General features: G+C 40.2%; 2 protein-coding genes across 3 annotated transcripts in view; both read right to left on the bottom strand.

Annotated features, from left to right (window-relative positions):
• LOC118281016 (mitochondrial ribosome-associated GTPase 2) overlaps positions 1-22089 on the bottom strand; it is a 121664-nt gene that overhangs the window by 62506 nt on the left and 37069 nt on the right. The gene's annotated exons all lie outside the window — the stretch shown is intronic.
• Positions 2473-21996, bottom strand: LOC118281125 (zinc finger and BTB domain-containing protein 49). 2 transcript variants are annotated; one of them, XM_050700558.1, is made up of 11 exons: positions 21733-21996; positions 16212-16334; positions 14522-14740; positions 13236-13451; positions 11701-11816; positions 11313-11409; positions 10217-10332; positions 8883-8994; positions 5708-5809; positions 4358-4489; positions 2473-3090 (listed from the first exon to the last, which is right to left on the bottom strand). In XM_050700558.1, the coding sequence occupies exons 1-11, from the start codon at positions 21835-21837 to the stop codon at positions 2983-2985; spliced, it is 1446 nt and encodes a 481-aa protein (XP_050556515.1). In that variant the 5' UTR covers positions 21838-21996; the 3' UTR covers positions 2473-2982. The 2 variants fall into 2 exon arrangements, with proteins under 2 accessions (XP_050556515.1, XP_035457498.2); XM_035601605.2 differs by lacking the exon at positions 21733-21996 and adding an exon at positions 17876-18147.

Below are 22089 nucleotides of genomic sequence, written 5' to 3'. Positions count from 1 at the left end.
GATGTAGTACTCAGCCTTAACGGGTTAGAAGTCTCACCCCTATCACATTGTATATTTATTTTTGTGGCAAAGTGTGGGAGAGCCATGCTTCGGCACTGCTGGGCCGGCTCGACCGGAGTGATACCACAGCCTCACAGAAAACCGACGTGAAACAACGCTTGCGTTGTGTGAGTGAGGTTACCGGAGGCCCAATTACCCCCTTCTCAATCTTTGTTAACATTCTCCACTTAAAAAAAATGTTAATGTACGTAATGTGTAGTTATTAAGTACATATACTTATTTAATACTTGACAAACAGATACGGAGGAAGGGACATTACTTTTATTTTTAGAAATATAAAGTACCTACTTAATGCTAAGTACGACTGCCTCGTTGGCCGAGTGCTTGCAAGTGCGACTGCCGGGCAAGGGGTCTCGTGTTCGATTTCCGGGTGGGGCGAAGTATTACTGGGCGTTTTTCGGTTTTTCGAAAATTTCTCAGTAGTAGCACGGAGTCTGCAATTGTGTCCAGTATATGGCAATAGGCTCACCCCCTATTACATGGGACTTAAAACATAAATTGTGAAATATGGGTGTACATTGGCATTACGTGCCATAATGTGCACCTCTGCCTACCCCTTCGGGGATTAAAGGAAGTACAAGAAGAAGTACTTCCCGTTTCAATTCATTCAGTAGAGCACAGTTCTGAGGGTTTGCACCAGGAGAGGCAAGAGACTCCAACTTCAGACCTTGGCGCCCCCCAGAATTTGTCGCCCTGGGCCATCGCCCCATCACGCCCCCCTAACGCCGGCACTGCGTGCTATAGGCGATTATATGAAACTGCAATCATAACAAAAATCTGTAGTTCACTACGTTCCAAGTACAGGGACCTTAGTCTGCTATTACAATTGTGTCAGAATGGTCGATCACTGAGCAGTGCAAGAGGGACGGAGCTATGTAGGTTGTATAGCTCCGTCCCTCTTGCACAGATCTGTTCCCCAGAGGCTTGGATGTCGCTTCATCCAAAGAAACAGTCAATAACCTGATTCCAATAGATTAATTGCGTGGTTTTCAGTCAGTAAGAGTCCGACCCTCCCTCCCGCCTCACCCTAAGGCGGGAGAAGTCACTGGATGATTCCCCCCCCCCTCAAAAAAAGGGGACTCGACCGGAGTGATACCACGGCCTCACAGAAACCCGACGTGAAACAACGCTTGCGTTGTGTGAATGAATTTACCGGAGGCCCAATTCCCAATCCCCGATTCCCAAACAACACTTAAATTTCTAACCCCCAAAAGGCCGGCAACGCATTTGTAACGCCTCTGGTGTTTCAAGTATCCATGGGCGGCGGCGATTGCTTACCATCAGGTGATCCGTCTGCTCGTTTACCGGCTAAGGGCGAAGTGAATAAAACAATATAGTTTATTAAGAAATATATTTATTTAAATTTTATTGATACCTTATAGCTAAACGTATTAAAATACAAATATAATCAGCTCCCTTCGTTTCACAGTACTTATTGTGCGACATTTTGATTTTATTCATTTATAAAATTAAACTAGTGTCTTATGTCACCCCTAAAGGTAAGCGTCCACAGGCCCGCATCGTACGCATCGCACGCAACGGATTTTAGTTTGTCTTGTATAGAAACTCATACAACTGCGTCCACTGATCCGCATCGTACGGACCGCATCATCGGCAATGCCTACATGCGATGCGTACTGATGACGTCATACGGAATGCCGATGGCAAAATCCGAATGAAAGTGGTTTCGGCAATCCGATCGCTGCCGATATAGGGGATGCAGTCTGAAAAATTTATCCGTTTGATGCGATCCGTCCGATGCGTGCGATGCGGGCCTATGAACGCTTACCATAAATCATCCCTTAATAAGGATTAGTTAACGTAAGAGAGCCCCTAAACAACCCTTAGAATCCTTTTCCACCAGCGATGTGCTATGTAGCTATGCTACGAAGATGTAATAGCTAAGCTGTGAAACTATGTCACCATTTCCACTGATACTAAGCTATGTAGCTGTGGGAAGATGCGCAGCTCGAGTATGCGATGTATCGATAGTAGGGAAGCCATCCATAGCACGCATCTTTCCGTATAAAAAACATAGATTAGCTGAATCCGTTTTCACCGATGCTAAGCTATATTTATAAATACATACTAGTGGTCGCCTAGTGGTCGAAATTCGACAATATACGATTTAATTTACAGTACCACTTAACATACGTTCAAGGATAATTTTTATTTAACGAATTGCTATTAGTTTTGTAAAATTCAAATTAATATATTCCGGCGCATCATGAACAGGAAAACTCTATTCATATGAGACGTTAGGGGTCCCATCGCAATGTAAGTAGATTTTGACGTCCACTAAATACGATCAGATACGTATAATGGGGGAGTGGTGTAATGTTTTATTTATTGATTTAATTTAGTGTACTTTAAAGCATTATTTTTGAAAAATATTAGCGTTCTGGACGTCTTAAATTTCGTGACGTCACATTCCAATTATCATAATCTAACTGTTGAAACACGAACTAGGAACTATTATCGAAAAACTAAAAAATAATCTAGATGTAAAATTATAAAATGTGACGTCACACTAGGGAGGGGGAGGTCTCACAAATGTGACCAACTGTGAACAAGGACGGGGGAGGGGGTCAAAAATCATGAAATTCGTGTGACGTAATTTATGGAGGGCCCCTGATGACAATACGGTAGTATGACATTTTATTTTTATTTCAATGTCCGTCTTGTAGATTATTTTAAAACATTACACACGTAGTTTTTCTCGAGCCTGCCACGGTGGTCGCAATTGTGACTGGCAAGGGGTTTTGAGTTTTAACAGTTAAAATTAAAATGTGACGTCACAAAATTTAAGACCCCCTCCCCCCATTGTCACATAAAGTCACACTTCCCCCCCAACCTCAACCCCCCCCATAACGTGTGAAGTAATTAATGGATGGCCCCACACCCCTATTATATTTGTATATGTTACGGGGGTCCCGGCTGTAGGGGGGGCGGGATTATTTGGGGGGTGAGCAGAGAGGGCAGGATGTCCAGCTTTTTGGACTTTTTCGATTTCTTCGGCTGCACTTTCATCTGAAATTATTAAATAGAGTGAGTGAATGTGAGTTAGGATTTATGGGAGTATGAATGAGTGAGTGTGAGTGAGTGAGTGAGAGTAAGAGTGAGTGTGAGTGAGTGAGAGTAAGAGTGAGTGAGTGAGTTAGAGTGATGACTGCACGGTTGGTGCGGTGGCTGGGTAACCGGCTGCCGCGCAACATGTAGCGGCTTCGATTCCCGCACGGAACAACTCTATGTGTGATCCACAAATTGTTGTTTCAGGTCTGCGTGTCATGTGTATGTGAACTTGTATGTTTGTAAACGCACCCACGACACAAGAGAAAATCCTAATGTGGGGCAAAGTTTTTTATTTTAATTAAAAAAAAATGTAAGTGTGAGTGAGTAAATTCGTAGTGTTTGTATCAAATTTACAAATATGTACTTTGTAATAATTAGACTTAATATGTAAGAGTTTAAAGTGTGAATCAGTTTAACCAATATTAACTAAGACTAGTGAGTAAATGCTTAAAGTCAGTGAGACTTACTCAGAATGTATATTAATATAATTGAGCTTTAAAATGAGTAAGTACGTGTGTGAGTGAGTATAAGTCAGTGTGAAAGAATATGAGTGAGGGTGAGTGAGTATAAATGAGTGTCAGTGAGTATAAGTGAGTGTGAGTGAGTATAAATGAGTGTGAGTGAGTATAAGTCAGTGTGAAAGAATATCAGTGAGGGTGAGTGAGTATAAATGAGTGTCAGTGAGTATAAGGGAGTGTGAAAGAATATGAGTGAGGGTGAGTGAGTATAAATGAGTGTGAGTGAGTATAAGTCAGTGTGAAAGAATATGAGTGAGGGTGAGTGAGTATAAATGAGTGTCAGTGAGTATAAGTCAGTGTGAAAGAATATGAGTGAGGGTGAGTGAGTATAAATGAGTGTCAGTGAGTATAAGTCAGTGTGAAAGAATATGAGTGAGGGTGAGTGAGTATAAATGAGTGTCAGTATAAGGGAGTGTGATTGAGTATGAGTGAATATGAGTTTGAGTGAGTATGAGTTTGAGTGAGTATGAGTTTGAGTGAGTATGAGTATGAGTGAGTATGAATGAATGAGTATACATGAGTGTGATTGAGTATGAGTGAGTGTGAGTGGGGTATGAGTATGAGTGATTATAAGTGAGTGTGAGTGAGTATAAGGGAGTGTGATTGAGTATGAATGAATGAGTATACGTGAGTGATATTGAGTGTGATTGAGTATGAGTGAGTGTGAGTGGGGTATAAGTATGAGTGTGAGTGCGAGTGAGTATTACCTTGTAGTGCACCTCCCGCACGTGCCGGTAGAGGCTGGAGTACCAGCCGAAGGCGGCGGAGCACTGCGTGCACTGGTACGGAGTCTCGCTCGTGTGCATCGCCACTATGTGGTACTTCAGCTTCGCCGCGTTCTGCGATACAGCGGCCGATTAGTCCGATTAATAATTAGTCCGATCAGAAAACCGACGGACAGGTACAAACAGTAGGCAGAAGAGCATTATCGCATGAGCTCACATAGTTCTTGGGGCTTACAATGTAACCAAGTATTGTATTGTGAACCTGTTTGGAAAACAGTAACCTATGGAGTTTCTTGCTCGTTCTTCTCCATAGGAATCTACACTTTGGAACGAGCAAATAGAGCAACTAGAGGACTGACCGACAGACAGACGTTATTAATATTATTATTATATTTGCTTTGACGTTCAAAAGTGCCTTCCTGGTTAATTTGAAATTAATAATTTTGACTTTGACTTTGACTTAATTTCGAAACCAATCTCAATGTCAATACTATTTCAATCCAATAAAATTAATCTCAATAATGATTTAATATCAAAACTATACAACCACAATCGTAGCTGTTACAATAGCATTCAGAGTACGGAATATAAATTATAGTTAGTAGCATTCCGCGACACACGACGCGGCGATTGTCGCGCTGCTACTCATGAATATGAGCCTCTAGCATGGCTTGAAACTAGTCGAGTTCCTCGTCAAACAGTTACGTGAGTAAGCCAATAACATAATAATTCATTTAGTATGTCTCACGAAAGTTACAATAAAATTATAATTAAAAATTGTTTTGTGTTATATCATGCCTCGTTAGTCGAGTGGTCGCAAGTGCGACTGCCGAACAAGGGTTCGATTCCCGATTCGGGCAAAGTATTACTGGGCTTTTTTCGTATTTTCGAAAAATTTCTCTGTAGTTGCTACGGAGTCTGGAAATGTGCCCGGTATATGGCAATAGGCTCACCCCCTATTACATGGGACTTATAACACAAATGGTGAAAAGTGTGTATACATTGTATAGCGGCATTACGTGCCGTAATGTGCACCTCTGCCTACCCCTTCGGGGATGAATGGCGTGACGTTGTGTGTGTGTTATACCATGTGATAGTAAACCGACGTGAAACAACGCTTGCGTTGTGTTTCGTTGTGTGAGTGAGGTTACCGGAGGCCCAATTCCCCCCTTCCCAATCTTCCCCATCCCCGATTCCCGAACAACAACCCTTAAATTCCTAACTCCCAAAAAGTCGGTAACGCACTTGTACCGCCTCTGGTGTTTCAAGTGTCCATGGGCGGCGGCGATTGCTTACCATCAGGTAATACATCATCATAAAAAAAAGTAGTACCTGGTAGGACTTGCCGCAGACGTGGCAGAGGTTGTCCTTCTTCTCCTTGTTTCTGTGCACGTTTTGCATGTGCACGTACAACGACGTGTGGCACTTGAACGGCTGACGGACAGACGGACACAAATATACAATATACAGGGTGTCCCTGAATTCGACGTCCAACAGGCACCAGATGATTAGCAAGGTTACAACTGTTATCAGAAAAATATAAAAAAAATTCTAAGTCCTATAGTTTTTAAATTACAGTGACTTATGTGTTATCCACGAAAAAGTACACCCTGTGCCAGTCAATTTTTTTTTTATATTTTTCTGATAACAGTTGGAACCTTGCCGATCATCTAGTGCCCGTTGGACGTCGAATTCAAAGTCACCCTGTATAAAAGTGTGTATACAATGTGATAGGGGTGGGACTTCTAACCCGTTAAGGCTGAGTACTACATCTAATTTTATCGACAAAAGTCGGGGGTCGAAGGGGTCGAACCCCCTCCCCCTAAAAATTATGGCTATTTTAATATTTTTTTTACTTTTTTTGATATCAAAGGTTGTATGGGTTGTAGAAACGACAAACGGTAGCTAATAACCTTGGCTAACTAATTCATTACATTTTTCATATGTTTGATAATGTTTTGGTTAGAAAAAAAAAAACATTTGTGAATTATTTTTACCGAAAATATCACTATTTTTCAATATTTTCAATTGGGGGTTCAACCCCCCATATTATTTTTTTTGTCGATAAAATTAGATGTAGTACTCAGCCTTAACGGGTTAGAAGTCTCACCCCTATCACATTGTACATTTAACAAAAACAATAACAAATCATCGTGTGACTAGTATTAGAACTTAAAACGGGATATTTACCACTAGCTACTGCCGCGCGGTTTCACCCGCTATGCACGGCTCCTATTGGTCATAGCGTGATGTTTTATAGCCTATAGCCTTCCTCGATAAATGCACTACCCAACACAAAAATAATTATTAAAATCGGACCAGTAGTTCCGGAGATTAGCGCGTTCGAACAAACAAACAAACTCTTCATCTTTATAATATTAGAATAGATGTTTTTCTATTTCTATGAGTTTCCGATATTTCGGCACTGTTGCAAGCGCCATGATCACGGATGAACTGGAGTATATGCGGGTGGATGTTTACGAGCAGACAAATCGGTCTACCCTCTTTCTCGTTCGTTTTTTGCTGACACCGCTACCATTGTCACTTGTAACTCGATTTCTCATTTAAAAAAAAAAAGAAACGTTGCCCCACATTAGGATTTTCTCCTGTGTCGTGTGTGCGTTTACAAACATACAAGTTCACATACACATGACACACAGACCCGAAACAACAATTTGTGGATCACACAAAGAGTTGTTCCGTGCGGGTATCGAACCCGCTACACGTTGCGCGGCAGCCAGTTGCCCAGCCACCGCACCAACCGTGCAGTCAGTCAGTCGATTTAATTCTCGACACACAAAACCCACTGTGTCCGCTCGCGAACTTTCTTCTTTTTTGGCAATTTTACTCATTGAAACTCATTAAAATTGAAAAACATGGTAAATATCCCGTTTTAAGTTCCAATTCTAGTATAACATTAAGCGCAATACACATTAAGCCCGCCGGGCCGCTGACATTTGTATTGGATATGGGTGCAGGTGAGACAAAGAAAAGACGTGTGTTCTCAACGACTGTTATAATTCGAATAAATGACAGTTACAGAATGTGCGATTGAACTGAACATGGAATGAATGAATGATTGAAGCATGCTATAAATGTACTTGGATATTTGTAAAGGTATATACGTACAAAATGCGTATATTCCAACAATATGTCGGCAGCTTTTTGTCGGCGGTATAATTGGCGACTTCACTTATTACAAGTCGGAAAATTTGGTCGGCTTGAGATGAGAGTACTTAGCGCTTTGGTCGACTTTTATGATTTGGGTGTTTTGGATGCCACAATACCTCCTTCTCGCGATAAAGATTAATTAACGTCAGACATTTTTCGTCGTCCCACTCCATGTCGTAAAAAATCTCAAGCACGTCACTACAAGTTGACGACGTCACAACTGAGCGCAGGCGTAACCAACTGATCCGGAGCTGCGGACTACCTAGCGGGTTTACCGGGGCTCCGGCTCGAAAAGCAGGAGTAGGAACGGGGTGGTTTTTAATCAGTAAGAGTCTGACACTCCCTCTCACCTCGCCCAAGACGAGAGAAGTCATTGGACGATTTTCCGCCCTCAAAAAAAAAGGCGTAACCAAACCGCCAACATGTCGGCGGGTAACGCGCGCAGACGTATGTTGCCGACATAATTGTTTCCATACAGGCCGCCGGCACGTGTCGCCGGGCTTAGTCGCCGGCCCGGCGGGCTCAGTGTGTATTGCGCTTTAGTGTTTAGATGTAAGCTCTAACGTTACAACTACTGCTTGTCTAACGTCCGAATACTCAAACGCTACTCAATTTTAAGTTGTACTTAAATATCGTGCTATCTCTGTCATTTTATAAAGAACTAGCTACTTCCGCGCGGTTTCACCCGCTCTGCTTGGCTCCTTTTGGTCATAGCGTGATGTTTTATAGCCTATAGCCTTCCTCAATAAATGCACTATTCAACACAAAAATAATTATTCAAATCGGACCAGTAGTTCCGGAGATTAGCGCGTTCAAACAAACAAACAATCAAACAAACAAACTCTTCAGCTTTATAATATTAATAAGTAATAAGTATATAATATATTATAATATATAATATAATAAGTAATATTATAAGTAATAAGTATAAGTATAGATTGATAGTGACAGAACTACTTTTGAGAGCGTCCTAAAATTAAGTAGCGTTTGAGTATTCGGGCATAAATATTTATGGAACAGAGAGTAAAGTTCCCTAAGTAAAGCAGTATCCTCCGACCAGGCGGTGATCGTGTCTGGCAGCTTTCTGCCCAACTGTTGTTCGTTGGGATTGTCTATCCGTGTTTATTCGCATGTACACTTCACATGTGCGATGTATGGTTTATGACGTCATCCGTTGATTTGCTCGTCGATAGTCTATGTGCGACTTCTGTCATCTATCACTTGTCATGTGTCGCCACAATAGTGACAGAACTACATTTGAGAGCGTCCTAAAATTGAGTAGCGTTTGAGTATTCGGGCGTAAATAAATAAATCGAACCCGCGCTACACCACTCACCTTGTTACACAGCTGACAGCGGAACTTGATGTTGTGCAGATGCTCCCAGTCGATGTGGTCGCGGAGTCGAGTCTTGTTCACGAACTTCTTGCCACACTCGTTGCACATGAAACTGTAGCAATACAAGCAACGTCACGCCTTTTACCCCCGAAGGGGTAGGCAGAGGTGCACATCGGCACGTAATGCCGCTATACAATGTACACACATTTGTGTTACAAGTCCCATGTAATAGGGGGTGAGCCTATTGCCATATACTGGACACAATTCTTTTGAAATGAGTTAATGTACGAGTAAAAAAGTGAGTGTAAATGAATGTGAGTCTGAGTAAAAGTTACTCGAAGATCTTGCCTGTAGTGTTAAAGTGAGTGAGTATGTATGAGTGTTAGTGAGTACGAGTGAGTACGTATGAGTGTGAGTGAGCATAAATGAGTATGAATGAGTGTGTGTGAGTATAAATGAGTTATTATGAGTGTGAGTGAGTACGAGTGAGTATGTATGAGTGTGAGTGAGTATAAATGAGTATGTATGTGTGTGAGTGAGTATAAATGAGTATGTTAGAGTGTGTGTGAGTATAAATGAGTATGTATGAGTGTGAGTGAGTATAAATGAGTAAGTATGAGTGTGAGTGAGTATAAATGAGTATGTATGAGTGTTAGTGAGTATAAATGAATATGTATGAGTGTGAGTGAGTATAAATGAGTGTGTATGAGTGTGAGTGTGTGTAAATGAGTAAGTATGCGTGTGAGTGAGTATAAATGAGTATGTTAGAGTGTGAGTGAGTATAAATGAGTATGTATAATTGTGAGTGAGTATAAATGAGTATGAATGAGTGTTAGTGAGTATAAATGAATATGTATGAGTGTTAGTGAGTATAAATGAGTATGAATGAGTGTTAGTGAGTATAAATGAGTATGAATGAGTGTTAGTGAGTATAAATGAATATGTATGAGTGTGTGTGAGTATAAATGAATATGTATGAGTGTGAGTATAAATAAATATGTATGAGTGTGAGTGTGTGTAAATGAATATGTATGAAAGTTAGTGAGTATAAATGAATATGTATGAGTGTGAGTTAGTATAAATGAGTAAGTATGAGTGTTAGTGAGTATATTTGAGTGTAAGTGTGTGTAAATGAGTATGTTTGAGTGTGAGTGAGTATAAATAAATATGTATGAGTATGTATGAGTGTGTGTGAGTATAAATGAGTATGTATGAGTGTGTGTGAGTATAAATGAGTAAGTATGAGTGTGAGTGAGCATAAATGAGTAAGTATGAGTGTGAGTGAGTGTAAATGAGTATATATGAGTATGTAAGTGAGTACGAGTGAGTGTCACCTGAAGTCGCTCTCGGGGACATGTCGCCGCGACACGCGCAGATGTTGCCTGTATGTCGCGACCGACGCGAAACGTTTGTCGCATGTCTCGCAGTATAACTCGCCTGAGTCTCGCGCCTGGGTATGGAATGAGTTTGAAGAATAAGTTTCTTCTTTTTTTATTATTAAAAATTAAAAAAAAAAACAATTATTTCAGGTGAAGTAACCCATATCAGAAAATATACAAAACATACATGACAATCATTTCTACATTATAAATTCATTACATCAATATTACAGATAAATTCAATTTGGATCAATTATAAATATAGACAGACGTAGCAGAAAAATAAAAACATAAAATGAAATTAACAATACCAAATTACAAATACGATTAAGATTATAATTCATAAGTCATAGATAATATAATAATAAATATGTCATATTGATATCCCGTCATAAGTTTATTATGGTATAAACTGATAAACGAGCAGATGGGTCACCTGATGGTAAGCAATCGCCGCCGCCCATGGACACTTGTCTGTGTTTCAAGTGTCCATGGGCGGCGATGCCGGCTTTTGGGGGTTAGGAATTTAAGGATTATTGGGGAATCGGGGTTTGGGGAGATTGGTTTCCAACAATCTCTTGTACAATCGTTGAAGTCGAATTCGTGACCAATCAGAAATAAATCTCCAGAAATATGAACACTTTGGATTAAAGTGTGTGCTCGCCATGCTTCGGCACTGCTGGGCCGGCTCGACCGGAGTGATACCACGGCCGAGCTGTACACCGACGTGAAACAACGCTTGCGTTTTGTGAGTGAGGTTACCGGAGGCCCAATTACCCCCTTTCCCAATCTTCCCAATCCCCGATTCCCCAACAACCTTTAACCTCATTTTAAGTGAACTATGTACATATATGTATTGTTCTTATGAGAATAAAATTCTTTAAACCTTGTAACGCCTCTGGTGTTTCAAGTATCCACGAGCGGCGGCGATTGCTTACCATCAGGTGATACGTCTGCTCGTTTACCGGCTTATACCATAAAAAAGTATAAATCGATTTAACATTAGTTGTATGTAGCGTCTATAAAAAACAGAGACGAAATGTAAACACACCTTATGACTGCGTAAATGTCGTCCCAGGTTCGATTTCCATTGATACACCTTCCCGCAGCGAGGGCATGGGTACCTGTTCTGGCCTTTGTGCAGTACGCTGGAGACAAATTACATAATATTACATGATAGTATCAAATTACAGATTAGATATGAATTACAGATTTACAGGTTAGTTATAAATTACAGATTTACAGGTTAGTTATGAATTACAGATTTACAGGTTAGTTATAAATTACAGGTTGAGCCGGCCCAGCAGTGCTGAAGCATGGCCCTCACACACTTAAAACAAACAGTGCCGGAATATCGGAAACTCATAGACATAAATAAACGTGGTAAATATCCCGTGTCAAGCTGTAATGATAAAAAATCGCTTGCAATGTCCACTTACTTGAGATGGTACCGGTATGTCTTCCGCGAGCTGAAGCTCTTCCCACACTCGGCGCACTGCGGCCGCTCGGGCGCCGCGGGGGGACACTGCTTCGATGCCCCGTTCAGTCTTGTGTTCTAGTATCGATAAAAAAAAGGTAATTAAAAAAAACTAGAAAACCCGACTGCGTTTCTGTTTCCGTTTCTTTATTTATAACTAGCTACTTCCGTGCGGTTTCACCTGCTCCGCTCGGTTCCTATTGATCATCGCGTGATGATTCATAGCCTATAACCTTCCTTGATTAATGCGCTATCCAACACAAAAAGAATTATTCAAATCAGACCAGTAGTTCCTGAGATTAGCGCGTTCAAACAAAGAAACAATCAAACAAACTCTTCAGCTTTATAATATTAGTATAGTATAGATATGAAAATAAAAAAAACCCTAAAACAAGAAAGTCATCGTAAAATTGAAGCAGTCGGGACCCATTTTAAATATGAAGACTTAGTGAGGTCACATACGGCTAGCTTTCTAGAATCCGCCATTTTGTTTTTTTTTATCATTTTGATATATCCAGTGTCACTCTCACAGTAAATACGAATCTAACAACACCTCTCAAGCCAAAATCCAGTGCCAATTGTCAATGCAATAAAATATTAAAAAATAATCACACTCTCATTCATTGAACTGCTTAATTTTCCATTTTTTCTAGCTGAATTACTAGAAATAAGTCTGCTATTTGACGTCAAAAACTCGATACATCGCATACTCGAGCTGCGCATCCTCGCACAGCTACATAGCTTAGTATCAGTGGAAATGGTCACATAACCGAAACAATGTAACCAAGTATTGTATTGTGAACCTGATTGGAAAAGAGTAACCTATGGAGTTTCTTGCTCGTTCTTCTACATAGGAATCTACACTTTGGAACGAGCAAATAGAGCAACTAGAGGACTGACCGACAGACAGACGTTGTTAATATTATTATATTTGCTTTGACGTTCAAAAGTGCCTTCCTGGTCTATTTGAAATAAATGATTTTGACTTTGACTTTGACTTTCAGAGCCTAGTTCCAGAGATGTGCTTTGTATGTGGAAAAGCACCCTCAAACTGTGATTAAGGGTGTGCATCACAGTAATAACTCCTGTGGTGTCCATTCAGATGGGGCCCAGTAGGGCTGATGCCTGATCCGGAGCTGCGGACTACCTAGCGGGTTTACCGGGGCTCCGGCTCGAAAAGCAGGAGAAGGAACGGAGTGGTTTTTAGTCAGTAAGAGTCTGAAACTGTTGCCTTGCCCTAGCGAGAGAAGTCATTGGATGAATTCCCCCCCCCCCCCAAAAAAAAGGGGTGTCCATTAGTTATTAATGGAAATAGTAGACTTTTTTTGAGGGCAGAAAATCATCCAATGACTTATCTCGCCTTGGGCGAGGCGAGAGGGAGTGTCAGAATCTTACTGACTAAAAACCACCCCGTTCCTACTCCTGCTTGTCGAGCCGGAGCCCCGGTAAACCCGCTAGGTAGTCCGCAGCTCCGGATTAAGGAAATAGTAGACTTACCTCTTCAACAAAATCTTCTTGTTTCTCTCCATCGTCTGTCTTCTGTATATCTTCTTCTTCTAAATCATCTTCTAGAAGATGCGTAGAGTCTGCCGCATCATTCTCTACAGATACGGGGGTCGGGGACCGTTTCTTCTTTAATTTCACCTTCTTCTTGAGTGGTGCTTCTGGTTTGGGCTTAATTTTCTTCTTGGATTTGATTTTGTCTTTTATTGGCTGTGGAGGAGAAAATTAGTGGTTAGAATATATTCTGGAGGCTTAGTATAAGTATGCTTTACGTTTTAAGTTAGACCGGCTCGAATAAACCAACCTCGAAAAAGTGTGGGAGAGCCATGCTTCGGCACTGCTGGGCCGGCTCGACCGGAGTGATACCACGGCCGAGCAGAAAACCGACGTGAAACAACGCTTGCGTTGTGTTTCGTTGTGTGAGTGAGGTTACCGGAGGCCCAATACCCCCCTTCCCCATTCCCGAACAACAACCCTCAAATTCCTAACTCCCAAAAAGCCGGTAACGCACTTGTAAAGCCTCTGGTGTTTCAAGTGTCCATGGGCGGCGGCGATTGCTTACCATCAGGTAATACGTCTGCTCGATTACCGGCGTGTTTCATAAAAAAAAAAACAATCAGAGCGCCAAACGCGCTCTTTTCGATAACTTTAAACTAAAGCAAACTCATACTAAGGGTTAGCGACCGGAGTGATACCACGGCCGAGCAGAAAACCGACGTGAAACAACCACAGCGTTGTGTGAGAGAGGTTACGAGAGGCCCAATTACCTCTCACCCCAATAATCCCACCTGGGAAAATCATCCAATGACTTCTCCCGCCTTGGGCGTGGCGAGAGGGAGTGTCAGACTCTTACTGACTAAAAACCACCCCGTTCCTTCTCCTGCTTTTCGAGCCGGAGCCCCGGTAAACCCGCTAGGTAGTCCGCAGCTCCGGCTGTTTTTTTTTTATGTGACATGCCGGTAGTCGAGCAGACGTATTACCTGATGGTAAGCAATCGCCGCCGCCCATGGACACTTGAAACACCAGAGGCTTTACAAGTGCGTTACCGGCTTTTTGGGAGTTAGGAATTTAAGGGTTGTTGTTCGGGAATGGGGATGGGGAAGATTGGGAAGGGGGAATTGGGCCTCCGGTAACCTCACTTACACAACGAAACACAACGCAAGCGTTGTTTCACGTCGGTTTTCTGCTCGGCCGTGGTATTACTCCGGTCGAGCCGGCCCATTCGTGCCGAACCATGGCTCTCCCACACTTAAAATATACTATACAATATGTATACTAACCTTGGCATCCTTTTTCACAGTCTTCCGTCTCCTGGGCTCCAGGTCGTTAGCGAAGGTCTCAGGCTCGCAATGTGTCTCCTCAGTCTTGATGTCCAGGCCGGGGCTGTCGGCCGGACCCTCGGCAGTCTCCGCTTTGATCAGCAGCTCCGGACAGCTGAAGCTATATGTCTCACTCGTTTGAAGAGCTGAGGGGATCGGGGAAGGCTGACTCAAGGTAGTCTGGAATAGAGTGATAATAACAACGTCAAGCTTTATCCCCAAAGGGGTAGGCAGAGGTGCACGTTACGACACGTAATGCCGCTATACAATGTACACACACTTTTCACCATTTGTGTTTTAAGTCCCGTGTAATATAGGGAGTGAGGTTATTGCCATATACTGGACACAATTCCAGACTCCGTGCTACCACTGATAATTTTTTTCGAAAAACCGAAAAATGGCCGACCCGGGTATCGAACCCGAGACTGCCCAGAGTCGCACTTGCGACCACTCGGCCAACGAGGCAGTCCACGATAATATTATTAATTATTAAGTGAATGTTTGTTAGTCAATAACGTAAAAACGGCTGAAGGAATCCGGATCAAATTTGGAAGACACTTACCAATGCAAGTGTGTATTCGCCACGGTTAGGCCGGCTCGACCGGAGTGATACCACGGCCGAGCAGAAAACCGACGTGAAACAACGCTTGCGTTGTGTTCCGTTGTGTGAGTGAGGTTACAGGAGGCCCAATTCCCCCTTCCCAATCTTCCCCATCCCCGATTCCCGAACAACAACCCTTAAATTCCTAACTCCCAAAAAGCCGGCAACGCACTTGTAACGCCTCTGGTGTTTCAAGTGTCCATGGGCGGCGGCGATTGCTTACCATCAGGTAATACATCTGCTCGATAACCGGCGTGTTTCATTAAATAAAAGGCGTGACGTTGTGTGTGTGTATGTGTGTGTATTAAGCATAGGCGTAGCCGGGGGGGGGGGGTTTGGGGTTCAAACCCCCCCCCCCCCGAAATGCGTACCTAGACATTACAGAGCGTTATTTTTCTTAGTTAGCACAGTACATCCCCTGTTTGGCAAAGGTCTCTATGACTACCTATGAATCTGTTGATTACATAAATTCATTGTACATATATTATATTAAATTGATATTACATCTATACTAATCTATACTAATATTATAAAGTCTATACTAATATTATAAAGCTGAAGAGTTTGTTTGTTTGTTTGAACGCGCTAATCTCCGGAACTACTGGTCCGATTTGAATAATTCTTTTTGTGTTGAATAGTGCATTTATCGAGGAAGGCTATAGGCTATAAAACATCACGCTATGACCAATAGCAGCCAAGCAGAGCGGGTGAAACCGCGCGGAAGTAGCTAGTATCACATAAATATGAAGTTTCGTTCGGTTTTTTTGGTCACACGTTTAATGGGTCGACATTTCCATTCCATAACCCATCCCGAATGTAAAACCAGGGGCCTTAGTCTGCTATTACAATTGTGTCAGAATGGTCGATCACTGATCAGTGCAAGAGGGACGGAGCTATGTAGGTTGTATAGCTCCGTCCCTCTCGCACTGCTCAGTGATCGACCATTCGGTAATACGTCTGCTCGATAACCGGCGTGTTTCATAAAACGTGACGTTGTGTGTGTGTGTGTGTGTGTGTGTGTTTGTGTGTTTGTGTGTGTGTATAATGTACCTGGTGCACATAGTGTAGCTGTGTGTAGGAGTGTTTGGCCCTCTCCCTGAAGTGATGCCACCTCCGGAGCCGCGCCACGCACTCCCAGCACACCTTCAGATAGAACGACGACGCATCGTACACCTGCAACACGCAGGGAGCATATCTATACTAATATTATAAAGCTGAAGAGTTTGTTTGTTTGAATGCGCTAATCTCAGGAACTACTGGTCTGAATTGAATAAATCTTTTTGTGTTGGATAGTGCATTTATCGAGGAAGGCTATAGGCTATAAAACATCACGCTATGACCAATAGGAGCCGAGCAGCGGGTGAAACCGCGCGGAAGTAGTTTTTATATAAAAAAATCTACTAACTTACACTAGGATTTCCTCCTGTGTCGTGGGTGCGTTTACAAACATACAAGTTCACATACACATGACACACAGACCCGAAACAACAATTTGTGGATCACACAAAGAGTAGAACTTCACTTCATTAATTATTATTATGTTATCGGCTTACTCACGTAACTGTTTGACGAGGAACTCGACTAGTTTCAAGCCATACTAGAGTAGAGTAGCAGCGACAATCGCCGCGTCGTGTGTCGCGGAAAGCTGCTCATGAATATGAGCCTCTAGCAAACAGTTACGTGAGTAAGCCGATAACATAATAATTAATTTAGTATGTCTCATGAAAGTTACAATAAAACTTCACTTCATGTTGCATGGCATGTGGTTGCCCAGCGCCGCACCAACCGTGCAGTCAATTATTCTAAATCATAATAATAAACAGAGTGTAACAATATACCCTTATACATCAAGAAGCACTGAAGAATACAGGTTGAATAGAATCTCTACACAAAGGTTCAGCTCAAAATATGTTTAAAAAAAATTGGTACCAATACTTGGTGTCGCATGGTTCTTGATTTTAAATCATACAAACATATCACAACACTATGGGGGTCACTCGCTAATTACGAAACATTTCTTCTGTAAATCTGATTGCCTTGTACCAGTATCTACCTAATTTTGATTCACATGAAAAAAAAACATTGGAAAAATTCATACCTTTGTTCCATGAAAACATGAGTTTAAAAAACCCCTTTCCGTATTGTTTGTTATGTTATCTAGAAACCTTGCACTTGATATGTATACCCCCTTTTTGTTTCACCGTGTATATCGAAATATTAACTAATTTATGAGAACCTAAAAAATTCAATGTTTTTTTTAATTTGTTTAAAATTTGGACAGTATAGGTACTTCGCAGTGGATATGTAGTTGATTAGCATTCGAATGTAGTCTAAGACTTCGAATATTGATAATTCTATATGACTATATTAAGTAATTCTTAAGTTTTTAACAATAACAACACAATTGCAGTTTGGAAAGCAGTGTGAACTAAACATTTCTTTAAAAAATCGAATTTAAAGTTACATATGAATGATTTTATTACAATCTATGAGTAGTAAGAACTTCTATTGGACTCTTACTGTAATATCAGACAATGTTTTACTAAATTCACATTGACAAATGAACTAATAATCGCATATAGTAGTCACTTGCTAACTCTAAACTAAAGACGTTTTTCAAACCCTTTAAAGGCCAAATATCAGCAAAATCCTCATTTAGTACTATAAAGGATATACTAATTAACATTTTTCAATAAAAGCAAACCACAACTTACCTGGATTTCATTTAAAATTTGAGAATATAGGTGATAGAATCCTGTGTCGCCGATGCAAAACAGATTTCTTCCCGCACACAAGCAAGCCGTGCACAGTTCGCCCATATTTCTATTTTACACAGTCCCTAGATATATTATGCAACTTTCCATGGATTATTAATGCGTGATTTATTTAATAATTCAAATTAATCGATTGTTTTTTATTTACTACAAAGTACTATAGCGTCTCTCGTTTGAGTTTCGTGTTTGACAGCATTTTGATGCTACAACAAATTGACAGATGTCAATAGAACATTTGACAACTTTTTTTTGTTACCATAGTGTTAAGCTATTTTTAAGTATACACAAGAAATAATAAATTTAAGTAAGTAATCAATAAATATTATGTACAACTTATTATAACTTAAAACTGAAATGTAGAAAGTATATTAGAAAAAAAATTATATAAGTAAAATAAAAATTCTCTCCTTTAGACGTCGAAGTACTCGTCCGCATCACTGTCACTGGGCTAAGTTACTTGAAATCGTATTTAAAACACATAAAAATACCTAAAAAAAGGAATAAAAACGAATTAAAAGCTAAAATAAAGAAAAAAAATTAATAAAATGTCACTGGGGAACGTTCCCAGAAGACTGGCCGCATTGCCATATTGAATGGCAATGCTTATCTTCTGACCGAAGAAATAGCCAGCCTTCTGGTCACGCGTAGAGTCGAATAGCTTATGTGCAATCTCTTTATATAGAGAATGTGCACCAGGACCCCATGGCCCAAGTGTTTCGACCCCAAACGGCTCAAAACAATAATTGCCAACTAAGTTAGAATATTTGCGCCGCTTGAGGTCCTCTGCCGCGGAAGCAGCCGCACCAGCGCATGCAGCAGTACTTAGAAGATGAGATGGCGCAAGGGTGTCTACACACGTAGCGTCCATAAATACATAATATTTAAAAAAAATCTGTATGTACAATACAATCGCACATTATAACTTAAATAATAAGCTATATTATATGTTCAATTTAATTTTTATTTATTTTCTTTGCAATGATTAAGATCAGAACCCTTAGTACAAGTTTGGAGTACTAAAGAATCTGTGTTTCCTGATGGGTATAACCTGGGTGTCTTCAAGGCCCGAGTGAATAGGTTGCTTATGGGCAGACGTGCTCCATCGTAGGCCGCATCATCACTTACCATCAGGCGAGATAGCGGCCAAACGTCGACCCATTTAACATAACATAAAAAAAGTTGCTTTGCGTTTTTGTAAACGACAACTGAATGCATTCGGCACTTTGATTGGCCGGCTAGAATGTGCCAACCAATCAGATTGCTGAACGCGTTCGCTTTTCGATTTGGTAAAATGTAAAACAAACTAAACTTTATTTTAGTTTTAAGTTAGTTTTTATTCCTTTTATTTTTTGGTATTTTTAAGTTGTAAATAATGTGTTAGTTAATATATTGAAATTTTTCTGTTTGAAATATATTTATTTCAAACAGAAAAATTTTAAACAAACTGAGTCATTTTATAAGCATGTACTCTTTCTCATGTTTGCGGGGTTGCTAGGGGCAACCAATTATTATGACAAATTCAACAAATTATTGAATATATTATTCTAAGAATGGGAATATTACTGTATTGTGCAAATATAATCGCCGCATTGTACGCGTCTTATATGTGTTTTCATCTGAATTACGTTTATTATGACAAATAAAAAATAAAAATTATAAGTGAATCGATTAGTTTTTTTATTAAATTAAATGGTAGTATAAAATTACAGAGTATACATTAATTAATATCTTATGTTTAAATTAGAATTAGTCTACTTTATTATGAGTCAGTGAATTTCCATGAAGAGATTACCTAAAGTTTAGTGACAAAAGGTAATGTCATATCAACCAAAATCCAAGTGAAGTTTTTTACCCGACTGCGCCAGAAGGAGGGTTTTTCGAGAGTATGTATGTATGTATGTATAATTGTTTGGCACGCTCTGCAGCCTAAACGGCTTGATGGATTTTGGCTGGAGAGGTGTCGTTGGATTCGTATTTATTGTGTGAGTGACACTGGATATATCAAAATATAAATAAAAATAAAATGGCGGATTTTTGGCGCCAAATTCCAATATTGCTGAACGACTCGATGGATTTCAGCTTGATAGGGGTCGTATGATTCGTATTTACTGTGAGAGTGACACTATATAAAAATAATAAAACTAAAAGAAAATAAAATAAAAAAGTTAATTTAAAAAATTTAAAAACCCGACTTTCTTTATAATATGAAAATGAAAAAACCCTGAAACAAGAAAGTCATCGTAAAATTGAAGCAGTCGGGACCCATTCTGGAGAGCCAGCCGTATGTGCCCTCACTAAATCTTCATATTTAGAATGGAATACACTTCACAGAGGAACTCTTCATCTTATTTTTTAATTTTTCTTAATTAATTAGCTAAAAATTACCGAAGGCCCAATTAAGGATTGTCTGATGGTAAGCAATCGCCGCTACCCATGGACACTCGCAACAATAGAGGCGTTACAAGTCCGTTGCTGGCCTTTTGGGGGTTAGGAATTTCAGGGTTGTTGGGTAATTGGGGGTTGGGAAGGAAGTAACCTCACTCACACAACGAAACACAACTCAAGCGTTGTTTCACGTCGGTTTTCTGTGAAGCCTGCAGAATAATGTATCAGAGATATTGTAAAATTATATTTTTTTTAAAGAGTAACGATTGAGTTTCTTGCTCGTTATTCTACATTCGAAGCTACACTTTGGAACGAGCGCCTAGCTTCACTGACGGACAATTCAATTTCACGTTTCAAAAGTGCCTAATTTAGGATTAATTGAAATAAATGCTTTGACTTTGACTTTGGTCGAGCCGACACAGCAGTGCCGAAGCATGGCTCTCCCACACTCAAAGGAGTTCTTTCATCAATCATTAGCTGGGCATTTTATTAACATTAAATACACTATTATTAGAACTTATGACGGGATATTTACCATGTTTATTAATTTTGATGAGTTTCCGATATTTCGGCACTGTTGCAAGCGCCATGATCATGGTAAATATCCCGTCATAAGATCTAATAATAGTGTTAGTGACCATGTCAGTTTAAAAACTTATCTATATATCTATATACTTATACTAATATTATAAAGCTGAAGAGTTTGTTTGTTTGTTTGAACGCGCTAATCTCCAGAACTACTGGTCCGATTTGAATAATTCTTTTTGTGTTGGATAGCGCATTTATTAAGGAAGGCTATAGGCTATAAAACATCACGCTATGACCAATAGGAGCCAAGCAGAGCGGGTGAAACCGCGCGGAAGTAGCTATTCTTTATAAAATGACAGAGATAGCACGATATTTGAGTACCTACAACTTATAATTGAGTAGCGTTTGAGTATTCGGGCGTAAAATGAATATTCTACGCAGATCCAGTCCGCCACTGCTCCCCCAGACTGACTCCCCTGGCAGCCTGTCCGTGTTGTCCGTAGAAGGAGTCCCAGAACGCCATCCTGGCTGAGTAGGGTCCGTCCAAGATGATCAGCTCCCTGTCTATCTGCAGGTAGCGGTCTGTGGCTGCCGTGGTGTAAACATTTCTTAAAAAAATCGAAATTAAAGTTACATATGAATAATTTTATTACAATCTATGAGTAGTAAGAACTTCTATTGGACTCTTACTGTAATATCAGACAATGTTTTACTAAATTCACACTGACAAATGAACTAATAATCGCATATAGTAGTCACTTGCTAACTCTAAACTAAAGACGTTTTTCAAACACTTTAAAGGCGAAATATCAGCAAAATCCTCATTTAGTACAATAAAGGATATACCAATTAACATTTTTCAATAAAAACAAACCACAACTTACCTGGATTTCATTTAAAATTTGAGAATATAGGTGATAGAATCCTGTGTCGCCGATGCAAAACAGATTACGTCCTGCACACAAGCAAGCCGTGCACAGTTCGCCCATATTTGTATTTTACACAGTCCCTAGATATATTATGTAGAGTTCCATGGAATATTAATGCGTGATTTATTTAATAATTCAAATTAATCGATTGTTTTTTATTTACTACAAAGTATTAGCGTCTCTCGTTTGAGTTTGACACTTTGACAGCATTTTGATGCTACAACAAATTGACAGATGTCAATAGAACATTTGAAAACTTTTTTTGTTACCATAGTGTTAAGCTATTTTTAAGTATACACAATAAATAATAAA

The sequence above is a fragment of the Spodoptera frugiperda genome, chromosome 19 (genome assembly GCF_023101765.2).
Source record: "Spodoptera frugiperda isolate SF20-4 chromosome 19, AGI-APGP_CSIRO_Sfru_2.0, whole genome shotgun sequence".
Lineage (NCBI taxonomy): Eukaryota > Metazoa > Arthropoda > Insecta > Lepidoptera > Noctuidae > Spodoptera > Spodoptera frugiperda.
The sequence above is the reverse complement of the archived record's forward strand: the minus strand, read 5'-3'. Positions and strand labels throughout refer to the sequence as shown.

Bases quoted from the DNA above. Each gene is read 5' to 3' on its own strand.
- LOC118281125 (XM_050700558.1), bottom strand. From the start codon at position 21,837: ATGGGCGAACTGTGCACGGCTTGCTTGTGTGCAGGACGTAATCTGTTT. The intron at 5,810-8,882 runs GTGAGTGGTGTA...TCTGTCCGTCAG, and splicing joins GCTGTCAGCTGTGTAACAAG to CCGTTCAAGTGCCACACGTC. The intron at 4,490-5,707 runs GTACTACTTTTT...GCTGTATCGCAG, and splicing joins TCTGCGGCAAGTCCTACCAG to AACGCGGCGAAGCTGAAGTA.